Here is a 17542-nt window from a genome sequence, read left to right as displayed (position 1 = left end):
GTTCAGTGGCTTTATCACAATGAGTAGCAATTAGTGAATGACGACCTTAACCACCGTGCTGCTTGGCCTTAAAATATGACATTCCCGCTGTGCGCTGAAAATAAATTCTTTGCAAAAACTTATTTTCTCTTATATTGTTAAAATGCAGTCTCTGATCATGGGAAACTAAACAAAAAAATTGTATGTGACATACTTTAGCAGTGATGGAGCTGAGAAGTTGAGTAAATTATGGGCGCCGAGTGATGGGGGAATACAAGGGAAGGTAGGGGGAACAAGCTTGCACTAGTTTCATCAATTTTCAATTGTTTATATTGTTGGGGGGAGTTCTTTTGGTGATTTTGAGGTGTCAATCTTTCCATATAACCAACAATGATCTGTTTTGGTTTGCTGACTTTGTGGGTGCTTCCCCAGTGGTGGAGGACATAATTCAAATTCACTGACAATCTTATCATAATGCCACTGCTCTCTGCACCTCTTTAGAGGAGGCCAGGATCTGGCTCGTGGTCTTTGGAAGACCTAAAAGAACTCTGGGACTGATGGTACCTAGTAGTTTGGCATTGTATGAGCATTGTAGCTTCAGGGCGCTACCAGGGATCACCCGAAAACTGGCATTTCATTACATTCAATGCTGGTTTTATACTCATTGCAGATAATGAAGTACGTCAATTATCATTTTTATTTCAGGTGGTGGCAGGATTCGTGGCAGACAAGGAAAGAAAGTGTGGGTGTGAATTGTGGCGCCAGAGTCTAGGTGTAACATGTAGACAAAGCCATCCCTGCCAGAGTCTAGGTGTAACATGTAGACAAAGCCATCCCTGCCAGAGTCTAGGTATAACATGTAGACAAAGCCATCCCTGCCAGAGGCACTCACACCCTCGGACTGACTGCATTTCTCCTCAAACACACCAGTAGTTAGGAAAAGTAATCACATTTATATATAATTTTATTCTTTATTAAACAGATAAAACATTATCACCATGCCCATCACAGGTTTGAAAGCTCCTCATCGTACTTGCTAACATAGTACACCAATCTTTAGAAGGAAAATTTGTTATGAGTTTTTGTTGTTGTTGATGTAAAAAAAATGAAATATAGTCAGTTTATTATTATTACTATTACTAGCTGTACCCAGCCACTTGTTGCTGTGAGCCACAGCAACCTTTCCCCATCTCCCAGTCCTCCCCACCATTACCCCCATTCCCGTCCCCTCGTCCTCCGAACCATTTCTCGCACCCCCGTCACCTCGTCCTCCCAACCATTCCCCCACTACCCCGTCACCTCGTCCTCCCCATCATTCTCCCCTTCCCGTCCCTTTGTCCACCCCACCATCCCCCACTACACCGTTCCCTTGTCCTCCTAACCATTCCCCACTCCACTATCTCCCCCTCACCCATCCCCCACTACACCGTTCCCTTGTCCTCCTAACCATTCCCCACTCCACCATCTCCCCCTCACCCATCCCCTTGTCCTCCCCACCATTCTCTGTTCCCATGTCCCCTCGTCCCCACCATCCCCAACTCCCCTGTTCCCTCATCCTCCCCACAATTACCCCCTCCCCTGTCCCCTCTTCCTCCCCACCATTCCCCATTCCCGTCCCCTCATTCTCCCCACCATTCCCCACTCCCTCGTCCGATGCATTCCCAAATGATCTGATGTTCCCATCAGAAAATTAGGAACATCAAATGATCTGATGTTCCATCACTGAAATATAAAAAAAAACGGTTAAAAAAACGAAATGAAAAACAATGAAAATATAAAAAATACACTATACTCACGAAATGAACGGCATGGTAAACAACGCAGCTCAATTCCAATGCAATGTCACACAAAATAATTAAATCACATTAAATCAAAATCTATGAAAATTCAATTTGTTAATGCAATCGGAAACATTGAAATGGAATCGTAACATATTTAGTGTAGTGTGTGTTGCTATTACGTGAAACAGATGGTGCTGTTTTTCAAAAAAAGCATGTTTTTACTTGTCACAGGTGTGGCATCTATATAGTAGGTATATAAAAACATGTGCTTATTCGAATGGAACGTTGTTTCAAAATTTCAAAGCAATCGGTGAAGAACGTTCGGAGATTACAGCGTGTGATGCTCATACGTTCAACAGTTGGCGCTGTTTTTCAAAAAGAGCATGTTTTTTCTTGTCACAGGTGAGGCATGTATATAGTAGGTATATAAAAACACGCGCCTATTCGAATGCAACGTTGTGTCAAATTTTCAAAGCAACCGGTAAAGAGGTTTCGAAGATTTCCCTCACATGAAAAACACCGTTTAAAAAAAATCATGTTTTCTTCCATCAGACGTGACATCTATATAGTATGCATATAAAAACACGCTCGAATGCTAATGGAACGGTGTGTCCAAATTTCAAAGCAATCGGTGAAGACCTTTCGGAGATTAGCGATTTTGAACAAACAAACATTTACATTTTTATTTATATAGATAGCATATTGTGATTATTAATCTTATCACGGAAGTATTACTCACCATACTAGCAACCTAGTCAACTTCTTCACACAACTTTTCATAGTTTTCCAAATCGTTTAAACAGAACATTTGGTTACATAATGGCATTTTCATCTGCACGTAAGTAAATGTCACCACTTTTGCATCATTCTCGAGAAATCGCCCATATTTAAATGTTTCATCAAAGTGTCACAAGGCTTCCTCTAAGGATAGGCAGGAAAGATGATAGGCAAAATAAACACCATAAGTCCCACTAAAGTAACTGTTCAGGGATTGAATCCTTTTTCTTTTTTTTCTTTTTTATAATACTTGTATATAAGTCATAATCTTGGAAGTATGACAAATTCTTTGAAATGTCTTGAATATGTTCCAATTGTAGGATTAGCATAACTGTTTAGTATAACTATCTTGATCCTATCTTTAGCCTTATTGTCAACATAGAATGTTATCCAATGCCCCATTTTATTACGGGAACCAGAGTCCAGAGTGTTGATTATGAACATTACAGTCTGTCTATATACCTTTTTCACTATTTTCCTTAGGTCATTAGCTAGGAAACATTCCAGATAGTTCACCCACATGCCTAAATTACCTCTAATTGCTTCATTTATTTCCAAACAATTCATAATAATAATATTTATCCTCTCGTATCGCAAATAACTCGTCGCTCTGCGTTAATGCTGATCACTCCTGTTGTAGATCCATAAACTAGAATGACTATTTCTCGTTACACTGCATTTAAATTCCAAAGCAATCCTTAGATTACCACTCTTTTTCAAGTGGGATGGTGTCATCTATATCCTCAGGTTGTAAATTAAAGACCCGTATTGTTCTGCCATTCACATATGTATCATAAGTCAATACAGGTATACTGTCTTTATCAAACCCTAAGGCTTGTAATGCTGTGTAATACAACTTGGCACAGTTATGAGGGAAGTCACACCCAATATTAGTGCTATTCTGCGATATTAATACTTAGCTCACAGTTTTCCAAATAAAGGGAGTTGCGATTATATATTTCAGACACAGCCTCCATATCAAGGATAACCATATATATATAAATGTTCGGTTATCACAGTACCCAATGGTTGGTCTTAAGTTATCGAGTGTTGACCCATACCCAATACTGTATGTGAGTTTTATATAAAGTTTTATTGAAAGTACAGTATATGTAATAGGGAAGTTGTTCTGCACCATAACCTTATTAATGGTTATTAATCCCTCAGGATATGGTACTATACTACCCTGTCGATCCATAGACGTGCAGACTTGATATTATATTTAAAATTGGCTTCTTCATTATCACTGAACAAGCCAATTTTGGTGCACACACAACCCATTTATCTGCCTGTAATTCAAGTCTCACTCTAATGTCTACATTATCCAAAACATATTCACTAACAGATGTATCATCCAACATTAGTTTGAAGCATGTATTCAACCTGCTTGCTTTCATATCTATCATCCGCTGCTTCTCTCCTGCCGTAGCATTAGTGAAATAAGCAGCTTCAATATTACTAGGATCAACACGATTAAAAAAACTGAGTCAGTTTATCATACCGTGTAGCCTTACATCCCGAAATCGTAGATAACAGCTTTACGGACAACTAGAATGAGAATAAGGAACTGGTTTCTTCTATTATTTCGTTAAAATACACAATAGCTGATTTGAATAGAGTTTGCGCCAGTCCGTTCACTAACGGATGCTACATTGCTATGGATGCTACATTCATCTGCTACATAGATGCTACATTACTATGGATGCTACATTCTATGTTCTCTGTTAACCCCCAATGTACCTTCTTGTATATAAATAAATAAATAAACGAGACTTTTTAGCATATGCTAAAAGGGTTGTTCCATCATCTTCAGTTAGATCAGTAGACAACTCCAAAGCAATAGATAAGTTCACCAGCTGACCATTCACTCCCTTTATGATGAATTCCAGATAGGTGTCTGTAAACTTATTATTAACCCCAGAATTCACAGGTATTATATCCACTGTTTGCCTGCTTGCAATAGTTGATTCCACCAATCTGGGAGAAAATACTTTAGGAAAAGCCTCACTAACAGTAGCAGTATAGTGTTCTAATGGCACCTGAAGCCACAGTGCATTGTACCCCAAACATGATCACGCTTTAAACAACACTGAGTGAGAAGAATTTATGACAACACATCGTTATACAGTACAGTATTTCGCTTTAGTAAATCGTTGGATGTTTACTAATTTCTTTTTTGTTCTGCACTCTTCCCCCCATAATTTGTTTCCCTACACCTTTCAGTGATTCAACTCCACGTTTCTTAAGAGACTGTTTGAAAGTTTGCCATTATTAATGTCATGTAACGCGTTCTGCCCCAAGCTGAGCGCGGCTGGTGCCAATGTTCTCATTATAAAGGGAGCCACTTGTCGCACCATCTCGCTTAAAAAAGATAGTATCCGTCTTCCATGTGTATAACGCCTACTGCTGTTGAAAACCTGTATATTATCAGTCCCACTTCCTCTAGGGGGGGGGGGGTTAGCAGTATGTATAATTCCTCAACAGAGGGAGGAATAAAGTTAACATTCATTTCACCACTTGTTTCTGACGAATGAGGAGTAGACAAAGTGCTGGTATTATATACTACCTGCTACAGGACGCACATGTAAGACCTCTATAGTACACCCACGTTCATCAAAATGTATGGGCTTCCCACCCTGATCTCTAATAGTGGTACTGACTCCGTCTGTCATATTGGTGTTAAGCCGTACGTAAAGCTTCTTATTGTTGCTATTTTCACTTCCATTTAGGGAGATTACACCCAAAATATTAATGGATTGATTGCTGTATCTAGTAGAAGAGATCTTGTCGCAATAAATACATAGAATATCAACCCCTCTTCTAGGCATTGGTGGGGAAGAGACATATGTCAATCACACTCGAGGCGTTTCTTCTCTTTGCAAATATATCATTCATATTCGGGAACTACACCTAACACTTTTCCGAGAACACTCCTGAATGATAATGAAACTCTACAAACATTTCTGCGCCCCGTCACTGAGCTAATATTCTCCTCACTAATCACAGTATTAAACTTGTTTTGATTAGAGGAAGAATAATACTTAATACGTGGACGTGTTGCTCCCCATCTTCGTGTTTGCACATGGCTGCTGCAGCTGGATATTGTGAATTTGTTCTCGACTGTTGCAGTGATACAGTGCCTTTGTGTGTTGAGAAAATGGGTGAGGCGGTCTGCCTAGGTGATAGACGATCCTGCACTGGGCCTGAAGAATATGAGAGTGAGAATGACAGACAAGATGATACCAGGTCGTATCAAACAGTAACGAACAGATATAAACGGCGAAATATTCACAGACAGCGAGACAGTGAAGATGAAATAACAAAAGACCAAAAAATTAAACCCTACTCAGCAGGACGCAAGAGACGCAGACTAATAGAAGGAAGAGGCTGTTATTCCCTACAACGTGTCAACTGAACTCTTCAAAAGCTGGAGTGGACGGTTCGTTTGGCTAAGGATTTTTTTTTAATATGAACCACTATTCAAGGAGGGTGCTCACCGGCCCTACATAACAGTAGGGACAGAAGAGGCCGTGTAACACCTAACGAAGGATGAGTTTGAGAATATTGTGATGGTTACTCCTGAAGAAGATATGATGCACACCAAGACAAGATCATAGTTTTTAAGTATCCAACTTATTTGGATCCTGATTATCTTTTCAGCAATGATAGTGTTGTTTGGGCAAAGAGGAACAGTGTTCGTGGTGAAAAACAAAGCCAGGTTGTTACCTTGGTAAAGGGTAAGGCTCTAGAAAAAAAATTGTGCAAGGACTAGGCTACAGGAAAGTTACAAAATACATTGAGGAGCCTATATTATGCATGAAGTGTTCTCGTTGAGGACATATGGCTTGGAAATGCCAATTTGACCCCAGGTGTCGGTACTGTGGTAAGAAACACGACTCTTGAGAGTGTAAGAGTCGAGATTAAAAACGGTGAAAATAAATCGTCCCATCTTGCAATTGTCGAGGCAGCCACAATGCTGGTTCCTATTAATGCTGCACGAAGCCTCATCTGAGAGACTCCAGGACGGGTCCTCAGAACCTAACCTCACCACTTGGCAAATGGAGTTTAATGTGAATAAATGCCATGTTTTGGAATGTGGAATTGGATAACATAGACCTCACACAACCTATAAATTATGTGAGAAATCTTTAAAGAATACTGACAAAGAAAGGGATCTAGGGATGGTTCTTGATAGAAAACTGTCACCTGAGGACCACAAGAACATTGTGCGAGGAGCCTATGCTACACTTTATAACTTCAGAATTGCTTTTAAATACATGGATGGAGAAATACTAAAGAAATTGTTTACGACTTATGTTAGTCCAATGCCAAAATATGCAGCGGTTGTATAGGTGCCCATATCTTAAGCACATCAACAAACTGGAAAAGATGCAACTAAATGGCTTCAACCCAAGTAAATGTTAGGTAATGCAACTAGAGAAAGGAAATAGGAGGCCAAACACTGGATACAGAATGGGAGATGAAGTCCTTCACGAAATGAACAGAGAGAAAGATCTAGGAGTTTGTCACGCCAAACCAGTCTCATGAAGCCCATATCAAAAGAATAACATCGGCGGCGTATGCGAGGCTGGCTTACATCAGAAGCTTGCATAAGGAGTCTTTCAGAATCTTGTATACTACGTATGTAAGGCCAATCCTGGAGTATGCGGCCCCAGCATGGAGCCCGTACCTTGTAAAGCACAAGACGAAACTGGAAAAAGTTCAGAGGTATACCACTAGGCTAGTCCCAGAACTAAGAGGCATAAGTTACGAGGACAGGCTGAGGGAACTGTACCTCACGTCGCTGGAAGACAGAAGAGCTCGGGGAGACATGATCACCACATACAAGATTCTCAGGGGAATTGACAGGGTAGACAAGGATGTATTATTTAACATGAGTGGAAGCTGAGTACCCGAGGATGTCCTAGCAGATCCATATCTTAGTGACTTTAGGCATAGTATATACTCGCTCTATCTAGAAATCCAACATTCTGCTTGTAACCCATATATTGAATGTATGTGCTTTTACCTAAATAAACTATTTATTTATTTGTTTTATTTATTTACTTATTTACAGTTGTTATGCGCTACTGTCACATTTGCTACTGTGCACCTGTCACATTTGCTACTGTGCACCTGTCACATTTGTTACTGCGCAGCTGTCACATTTGCTACTGCTCTACTGCAACAGTCGTTACTGTGCTGCTGTGTCAGTTGTTACTGTGCTGCTGCATCAGTTGTTACTGTGCTGCTGCAACAGTTGTTACTGTGCTGCTGCATCAGTTGTTACTGCACTACGGTTACTGTGCTACTGGCAGTGTTGCGCCACAGGATTCACACTGCTGGAGGCATGCACTACATCCGCTCTTTGTTGTAACCCAGTAGAGGGAAGGGGAGAGGTCTGTGGTGGGGGAGACTCATATTCTTATTTATTTATTTACTTATTATTTATTTAATCATATACAAGAATATACAATGGTCTGATAAAATATATATGTTGGTGATTGAGTAGTACATTTTTACAAAGCCAGCAGCACGCATAAAGCGTTTCGGGCAGAGGTCCTTAAGGTATCGACAAATGCAAGACCTTACATGTGGGGCATAACAACCCACGTCACAACTACCAAATTAATAACGTTACATTACAGCAGGTTGATGAATAAAATAACTTTGGAGTCAAAATCCATCACTCATTAAAAGTTGCACAACAGGTGGGAGCAACAGTCAGAAAAGCTAACTAAACCCTTGAGATAATAAAGCGTACTTTTGACTAAGAAAATGAAGGTAATGCTTCAACTATAAATCTCTGGTGCGCCCCATTTGGATTACTGTATCATAGCATGGAGCCCTGATCTTCAGAAGGACATAGTTACTCTGGAGAAAGTGCAACACCGGGCAACAAAAGTCATTCCAGAGCTAAGACATCTCTCGTATCAGGAACGGTTGAAGGCCACAGGGCTAACAACACTACAAGCCAGGCATGACGGGGCGGATCTCATTGAAACTTTTAAAATACTGAACAAGTTAAGAAGATGTTGATCTGGACATTTTCTTCAGAAGGTCAGATGTAACACAAACAAGGAGCAACGGTTTCAAGCTCAACAAGTCACAGTGTAGGACTGAGAACAGGAGAGGCTTTTTCACCCATAGGGTTGTGTTCCATGGAACCGCCTACCTGCCGAAGCCGTAAATGCCGAAACTGTGTTGAGTTTTAAAATATACATAGAAAAGATCATCAAGGCAAATGGGGGAGGACCTTCGACAAGCCATCGGCTTCTTGTCCTCGTCGAGGCTACTAGGGTTAGTGGCCCTCAGATAAATCAGGTAAATAAGTGTAATATGACAGGTATTGTACAGTGTAACAGAATTTGTATTCACATAACTACATCAGTATTCGGCTAAATTCATTTTCTGTTTTAAAACCGGATGTATTGTTATGCTAGGCTGTATTAGGTTATGTTATTAAGGTTAGGCTGCATTGGGCTCGGTTGGATTAGATTGGTTTGATTTGGGTTACGTTAGGATGCGTTGAGCTAGGTTAGTCAGGTTTCAAAATTCAAAATTCCACTACGCCACGAAGCAGTCTCTGTGGCGTAGTGGTAAAGCACGCGCCCGACTCTTCGGCAGCACTTTGACCTGGATTCGTATCCTGGCCGTATGATATTCAGATCTATAAACTACTTTAGAAAGGCCTATAATGCATATAAATATTAATTTACACACTCCTGGCGCTATACGCTAGTAATTTCAATATGGCGTTCAAATAATTTTAGGCCGAGAGTCTCTGGGTCGGTTGGTCGCTAACGGTCATTGACCATGACCCGGCCAGTCGTCAGGAAGCAGCGGCGGCGTGAGCATCGTCGTTCCCCTTCTAGGTAAGGCTGATAATTTTTTTTTTTTTTTTTTTTTTTTTACTAATATATCTGATCAGTTGGGAGGTACGCATGAATATATAGTCTACCTCCACCTACAATGCTTAATGCATTATACATTTGTTCGCTATTATAACATTGAGTTTTAGTAATGTTTCCGTTGTTTTTTTCATCCGGGTTCTGTAGTATTCAAATGTTTGTATTCCAATAATACTAAATATTGTCCTCAGATTTTATGGAAGATTTTTTTTTTGAGATATATACAAGAGTTGTTACATGGTTGTAGAGCCACTAGTACGCGTAGCGTTTCGGGCAGGTCCCTGGAATACGATCCCCGCCGCGAAGAATCGTTGTTACAACCAAGTACACATTTTACTGTCGAGTTAAACACAGGCTACAGTTAAGGATTTGTGCCCAGTAAATCCTCCCCGGCCAGGATCGATACGAATCCATTTTGAGGATCATGATTTGCGAACATTATAAGGGTAGGATATTATGTAGAAGACACTTTCCCAGAGTGTTAAACTGCCTAGTCGTCAGGCTAGGCTCGTTAACGCGGCGGTCGACCCCCCCAGCCCCCTCCTCCCCACCCTCCCAAGACGCATTTATTGACTTAAATGTACTGTGTATTAAAAAACGTTTTCATCGTGTATAAATTAATTTTACATTCTATGTTTAATTAGGCGTATAGTAGGTTCGGTATTTAGGTTCTGTTGGCAATTATTTACACTTGAAGTATGTGGAGGGTGAAGCATTTACAGTTGCCTGTCCTCAGGCCAGGCTCACCTACGCCGCCGCCCAACCCAAAGCCTTAATTCAATTTCTTTATTATGCACCCCATACCCATCCCGTGGGCGGTGATCGCATTCGTCAATTTCTGACCAGGGGGAGAAAGATACTGGCAGTATGGGGCGTTAAAGTTTATTGAAGATTAAATTCTGCAGAACATGTAAATATATAAAGTTCACATAAAGTAAGTAATTATATAAAGTTTATATTAAACACGGTTTATATTATAGGCGTAACAAAGTTGATATTATATAAAACTTAATATTGAACATGTAAATATACAAAGTTTCAAATATAATTTAAGGAATATATAACGTTTATATTAAAATATATAAAGTAAATATATAAAGTAAATATATAAAGTAAGAATTAACAGTAACAATTCCAAGGACTAGATTTAACTTAAAAGGTACACCCGTAGTAAGTATGAGACCTTAGCCTATAGTGACATGGAAACTAATTCTGCAGAAACCTAAAGGTTAACTGGTACTAGAATTAAGGCCGAGTGCAAATGTGTAGTAATTATATAACACTAGGATATAACAGGCAGGACACAAAGAATAACTAATAAGTGAGAGACCACATAACACGTAATGTACCCGGCCAAGAGGCCGTAAAAGACCTAATGGATAAGGAGAAGGGGGTGTGACTACAAGTAGGGCTTACTAGCACCTAGACTGGGCAAAGTATTAGCTGCGGACAGCGGGACACTTGGGGACCGGCGCTGCACCCCCCCTTCCCACATGCAGTGGGGAGACAATCGGGACAACTGTGCAAAGCATGACGGGGTACAAAAGCAGCCGCTTGCAAAAGGGGGGAGGGTGGGGTTTTGCGAGGGCAGCGGCGAGGGCAGGCGGAGTGAGGCGGAGCCCCGTTGTGCGCCCGTATTTATACGGCCCCAAACTGCCCGCGCAACGCCGCGGGACGCGCTGCGCAATTGTTTCTTTCTCCCCCGCCAGAAACATCCCCGCTTGTGTTGCAAGCAGTGACCATTTTCTGACCAGGGGGAGAAAGATACTGGCAGTATGGGGCGTTAAAGTTTATTGAAGATTAAATTCTGCAGAACATGTAAATATATAAAGTTCACATAAAGTAAGTAATTATATAAAGTTTATATTAAACACGGTTTATATTATAGGCGTAACAAAGTTGATATTATATAAAACTTAATATTGAACATGTAAATATACAAAGTTTCAAATATAATTTAAGGAATATATAACGTTTATATTAAAATATATAAAGTAAATATATAAAGTAAATATATAAAGTAAGAATTAACAGTAACAATTCCAAGGACTAGATTTAACTTAAAAGGTACACCCGTAGTAAGTATGAGACCTTAGCCTATAGTGACATGGAAACTAATTCTGCAGAAACCTAAAGGTTAACTGGTACTAGAATTAAGGCCGAGTGCAAATGTGTAGTAATTATATAACACTAGGATATAACAGGCAGGACACAAAGAATAACTAATAAGTGAGAGACCACATAACACGTAATGTACCCGGCCAAGAGGCCGTAAAAGACCTAATGGATAAGGAGAAGGGGGTGTGACTACAAGTAGGGCTTACTAGCACCTAGACTGGGCAAAGTATTAGCTGCGGACAGCGGGACACTTGGGGACCGGCGCTGCACCCCCACCGCAGGCCAGCGGCCGGACCCCCCCCCCCGAAGGGCGAGTGCCAGCTGGCCGCATGAGGCACTCAATGTAGCAGAGCAACAACGTCCCGTCTGACGTAGGATGTGAGCACTACTCTTCCGCCTGCCGTTTGCCATTATTTCTGATGTGGCGAGCCCGTCCCGCGACAGCTGGGTGCGGAGCGTAGTCATCTGGAGTCAAGCCTAGCGCCGAGAGGGCAGCGCGTAGGATCCTGGAGAAATCTCGCCTGGTGACAGGAGCGCTTGTAGGATCTGTGCTTGTAGGATCCGAAGAGTGTTGATTCCTGACCATGTAAGCGATACCTGGTCCAGTCGGAGCGTGCGTCGATTTTTTGTCGCGTAGCTCACCTCCCCCGGGCTGAAAGATATAAGGCAGTAAGGGTGGGCAGAAGCGGCGTGCAGTGTTATCGTGACAGGCAAGAGCACAGACGAGAGGGAAACCCTAGCTGAATCAATACGGAGACGAAAAACGGGGGAGGGAGCCCGGCAGCAGGAATTAAGAGAAACCTTAATTAACAATCCTGGATGAATAAAGAGCATCCGAATAATTATACTGTAGCAATGAAGGGGGGCTAACAAATCTAAGAATCTTCCAGCAAACGGAAGGGGGAAGTACCTTTGCTAAGAGCAAAGGTGGGAGAAAACCGGTAGAACAGCAAGGAGGCACAAAGCAACTATAACAGGGTAAGACGAAACACTATAAATCTTGAATATAAACAATACATATACCAAGAAAGGGTATAACAACTAAGCAACATATACATAAACAATAAAATGGAATAAGAACCAATTCTTAAAGCCAAATCTATAACATGCTTGTGTCCTAATCGGATGTAGAATGTGAGCGGGGAACATTACCCTTGGTCTCTATCCCATCTCTGCCTCCAGACGGGTGATTGGGCTGGATAGAAGCCAAGGAGTCTGCCTTGAGTGGCCGCTGAGTGTAGTCTTGTGTTGTCAATGAGCGTCTGCGAGCCGCAGCTAGTACGCCGTGAACTTCGGCAACATCTTTAGAACAGGAGCAAAGTGAAATCGACGGCAGGGAGCTGCCATTCAGTAACTGTAATAAGGATAATAATAAGAATACAATGTCGTAAATAATCGTACAATGAAGAATACAATGTAATATCGTAAATAACAGATGACGGCAAGTGCCGCAGAATGGAAGAAATTAAGAAAGCAACGCCAAACCATAATAACAATTTATATTTTAATAAAATAATACTGGAATGACAGTAACGGTACGGAGTAATATTAATACTGCCATATAGCCCAGCAAATAAAGAGAAGATAATAGTATTAACGTAGGCCCTGGGCGGCTGCATCCCTGCACCGCTGCGTGCGTTGATGGTGATCAGAGGAATATCCGGCTCGCGTTCTCTTCCTCGCCGCAGTAGGGTGTGAAGGGGGGGGGGGGGGTTCCGGCTTGTCGTGGCTGCGAATAAAGGGAACAGAAGAAACCGGCATTGAGCGCCAAGCGGGCAGAGCGCAGTGGAAGGAATAGCGGTTGGAGGTAAGGGGGGCCCCTAACCTAATGATAGATGAGGTAAAATTAAATAGAATACTATTACGTAGTAGGAAACAACAATGGCGAAGGAACAAGAAGAGTAAAATAGCCCAGAAGGCCAGATGGCCAAAGAACGTTAGCGACCTATGGCCAACAGCATGCTGGCTGCGCTGGCCAACCACAAGCTGGCCGACGTCATGCTAACTGACTGGCTTGAGCTTGCCGAAAGGAAGGCCGAATGGCCAGTTTTTTGCATGACACCGTGCGCGAGGCCATGCTAAACTTCTCGGTAGCATCCAAATGTAACTTAATGTACTGTCGATACGATGAAGAATGGGTGGTCAGATATAATGCACAAAATTCAGAATAGAATATATAATGAGGGAAACGAGTGTAATAGGACGAAATAACCGGAGAAAAAAAAAATTGTGGGGGGGGGGGCCACCCGAATGCACTGCAACTAGCGTACCTTAGCTGAAAATAACTTAAAGGCACAGAGGCAAAGCAATAGATTAATACAAATCCTAATTGATAGTCCCTTAATAACAAATTGAACGTGAAACTTAAACAAAGAGTAAATTGCGGGAGAAAAAATTTTCCGTAATAAATACAAATCAAATTGAGAGTCCAACAATAACAAAATTAACAGACACGCAGACGTAGGAGGAACCGATAAGCCGCGGCTCGCGCACCGCTAGCCATACCTAAACATACCTAGACAGAAAGGGGAGAAGCATAAAGGTAGCCCAGCAAAAGACTAGTAATTAGTAACTCTGCAAATAGCACATCCTGGCTGACTTAATAATTTACTTAGTAACTCTGCAAATAGCACATCCTGGCTGACTTCTTAATAATTTACTTAGTAACTCTGCAAATAGCACATCCTGGCTGACTTTACTTAATAATTTACTTAGGAACTCTGCGAATAGCACATCCTGGCTGACTTTACTTAATAATTTACTTAGTAACTCTGCAAATAGCACATCCTGGCTGACTTTACTTAATAATTTAATTAGTAACTCTGCAAATAGCACATCCTGGCTGACTTTACGTAATGACGTAAGGCGAGGAAAATGAACAAACATACTGAACACAGCAACGCAAAATTAAACATGCGACATGAGCAAAGCATCAACTGTCGGAGTAAATTAAGGTAGGCTGTTTGGGAAAAGGAATCCGTGGTAATCTGAAAGCAGGAGGCATGTTAGTGCTGAAATGTAGAACGTAATTAAGAGGAAGGGCAAGGCATGTCGCGAGATGTCTGCCAGTACAAAATAAGAAACCTTCCATATAAGCGTATAAAATCTTAATTTACATTGTCTTAGGAAGGCAAAGAACGGGATATCATTAAATATACGACGTTCCCGACGACGCTTCGACGCCGCCATCTGCTGGAGTGTACCGTGCCCCAGGCAACGTGGGGGCCACCCCCCTGTCCAGGTCACCTGAATAGGGCAAGTCATGGCACGTGAAGTCTGCAGGTACAAAATAAGGGTATACAATCGGCGTGCATATATAACCATTTTTACATTAAGAGAACGGAGGGAAAGCATAACAAATATAACCTGATAAGTAACGTGAATAAACTGCAAGAGCCAAGCGTAAATACTGTAACCACTGAGGAAACTAAACTGCAATGCTAAGCATAAACTACTGTAACTACCGATGAAACTAGGCAAAAATGCAGGGCCAGGAGACGTGAAGCTAAAATAAGGGCCCGCGAATACTGCAAATAGCACATCCTGTCTGACTTTACTTAATAATTCTTAGGAACTCTGCAAATAGCACATCCTGGCTGACTTTACTTAATAATTTACTTAGTAACTCTGCAACTAGCACTGCCTGTCTGACTTTACTTAATAAATTACTTGGTAACTCTGCAAATAGCACATCCTGGCTGTCTTTACTTGATGACGTAAGGCAGGGTAAAAGTGGGCAAGAATACTGGACACAGCAACGCAAAAATAAACATGCGACATGAGCAACGCATCAACTGTCGGAGTAAATTAAGGAGGCTGATTGGGAAAGAAAGTCCGAGGTAACCTGAAACAGGAGGCATGTTAGCGCCGAGATGTAGAACATAATTATGAATAGGGCAAGGCATGGCACGTGGTATCTGCAAGTACAAAATAAGGGTATACAATCGGCGTGGATATATAGCCATATTACATTAAGGGAACAGAGGAGATGCATAACATAAATATAACCAAATAAGCGACGTGAATAACTGCAAGAGCCAAACGAAAGTACTGTAACTACTGAGGAAACTAGGCAAACTGTGCTATTATAACATAATTACAATTAATACAATTATAACAAATAATTATAAATTGCAAAACAAAGTATGCTCAAAATAAAGCTGGACTATAATTCGTTAGAGAAACGGGATTAACACTTGTAAGTTTCCACAGTCGGTGGCTGTGGAAACGTTCCGGGCTACACCGGCAGATGAAACGTCTGGATAAACCAGCGGCCTGGGGGGGGGGGGCCACTGTGACTTCCGGGCTACCAGGCAGACAACACGTCTGGATAAACCAGCGGCCTGGGGGGGGGGGGGCCCACTGTGACTTCCGGGCTACCAGGCAGACAACACGTCTGGATAAACCAGCGGCCTGGGGGGGGGGGGCCACTGTGACTTCCGGGCTACCAGGCAGACAACACGTCTGGATAAACCAGCGGCCTGAAAGACCACATATTTATATGGCCAATGTAAATAAGATACCTGAATAACATCGCCAGCTTAACTCACCACAGGAAGAACGTCGGCTGGACATGAACCCCCGAGCGCAGACAGCGAAGACGGCAGCGGCTATGACAACCTTCGTGGCTACATTGGGCAGACAAAACGTCTGGAGAAACCAGCGGCCTGGGGGTCCGCAGTAGATTCCGGGCTACACCGGCAGACAACACGTCTGGATAAACCCGCGGCCAGAAAGGCCGTGTATTTATATGACCAATATAAATATAATACCTGTAGAACATCGTCGGCTTTACTCATCGCAGGAAGGACGTCGGCTTAACTCATCGCAGGAAGGACGTCGGCTTAACTCATCGCAGGAAGGACGTCGGCTTAACTCATCGCAGGAAGGACGTCGGCTTAACTCATCGCAGGAAGGACGTCGGCTTAACTCATCGCAGGAAGGACGTCGGCTTAACTCATCGCAGGAAGGACGTCGGCTTAACTCATCACAGGAAGGACGTCGGCTTAACTCATCGCAGGAAGGACGTCGGCTTAACTCATCGCAGGAAGGACGTCGGCTTAACTCATCGCAGGAAGGACGTCGGCTGGGGAGCAGCCCCTGAACGCAGTCAGCTAAGACGGCAGCGGCTGTCAACCTTCCTGGCTACGTTGGGCAGACTAAACGTCTGAATAAACCAGCGGCCTGGGAAGCAGCAGTATCTTCCGGGCTACACTGAGCAGACAATACGTCTGATAACCAGCGGCCTGGGAGGCCGCAGTATATTCCGGGCTACACCGAGCAGACAATACGTCTGATAACCAGCGTCCTGGGAGGCCACACATGTCTGGATAAGCCAGCAGCCGGGAGGCTGCAGATTCTTCTGGGCTACACCGGGCAGACAAAACGACTGTAAAAACGTTTACTGGTACTGGTAAACGAAACTGGTACTGTCTAGCGTCAGTACTTAATAACTTTGACAAAGTCAAGGAAACAAGTATAAAGGTAAAACAGTAAGTAAAATGACATGCACTTAGGCAATGCATAATTAGTAATAAATTGCTGATGGAACTAATCAATACGAGTCCGAGATAAACTTAAAGGGAGAGGCATGAGGCCCGAAGACAGCATCTAGGACATCCTAGCTGACTTTACTTAAAGGTGAAGCATAAGTTAAACAGAAGGTCTTCAGAAGGTCAGATGTAACACAAACAAGGAGCAACGGTTTCAAGCTCAACAAGTCACAGTGTAGGACTGAGAACAGGAGAGGCTTTTTCACCCATAGGGTTGTGTTCCATGGAACCGCCTACCTGCCGAAGCCGTAAATGCCGAAACTGTGTTGAGTTTTAAAATATACATAGAAAAGATCATCAAGGCAAATGGGGGAGGACCTTCGACAAGCCATCGGCTTCTTGTCCTCGTCGAGGCTACTAGGGTTAGTGGCCCTCAGATAAATCGGGTAAATAAGCGTAATATGACAGGTATTGTACAGTGTAA

The 17542-nt window shown here is 42.3% G+C and overlaps 1 protein-coding gene and 1 long non-coding RNA gene across 7 annotated transcripts in view; one reads left to right on the top strand and one right to left on the bottom strand.

Annotated features, from left to right (window-relative positions):
• The window catches only part of LOC123758250 (uncharacterized), a 32710-nt gene extending 25124 nt beyond the window's left edge, over window positions 1-7586 (top strand). For 5 of the 6 annotated variants that reach the window (XM_069322514.1, XM_069322515.1, XM_069322510.1 and 2 more), the window contains exon 11: window positions 685-7586. In XM_069322514.1, the coding sequence (XP_069178615.1) occupies window positions 685-731 (47 nt within the window). In that variant the 3' untranslated portion in view covers window positions 732-7586. The remainder of the gene's footprint in view (window positions 1-684) is intronic. The other variant, XR_011228066.1, reaches the window with a different exon arrangement.
• A 5151-nt stretch (window positions 7587-12737) lies between these two features.
• Window positions 12738-15906, bottom strand: LOC138363418 (uncharacterized). The gene is made up of 2 exons (XR_011228065.1): window positions 14227-15906; window positions 12738-14138 (listed from the first exon to the last, which is right to left on the bottom strand). It is a non-coding gene; the product is annotated as an uncharacterized lncRNA (long non-coding RNA).
• Window positions 15907-17542: the final 1636 nt, after the last annotated feature.

This window comes from Procambarus clarkii, chromosome 11 (assembly GCF_040958095.1).
Source record: "Procambarus clarkii isolate CNS0578487 chromosome 11, FALCON_Pclarkii_2.0, whole genome shotgun sequence".
In the NCBI taxonomy this organism is placed as follows: Eukaryota; Metazoa; Arthropoda; class Malacostraca; order Decapoda; family Cambaridae; genus Procambarus; species Procambarus clarkii.
Note: the sequence above shows the minus strand (reverse complement) of the source record. Positions and strands in the feature narration are given on the sequence as shown.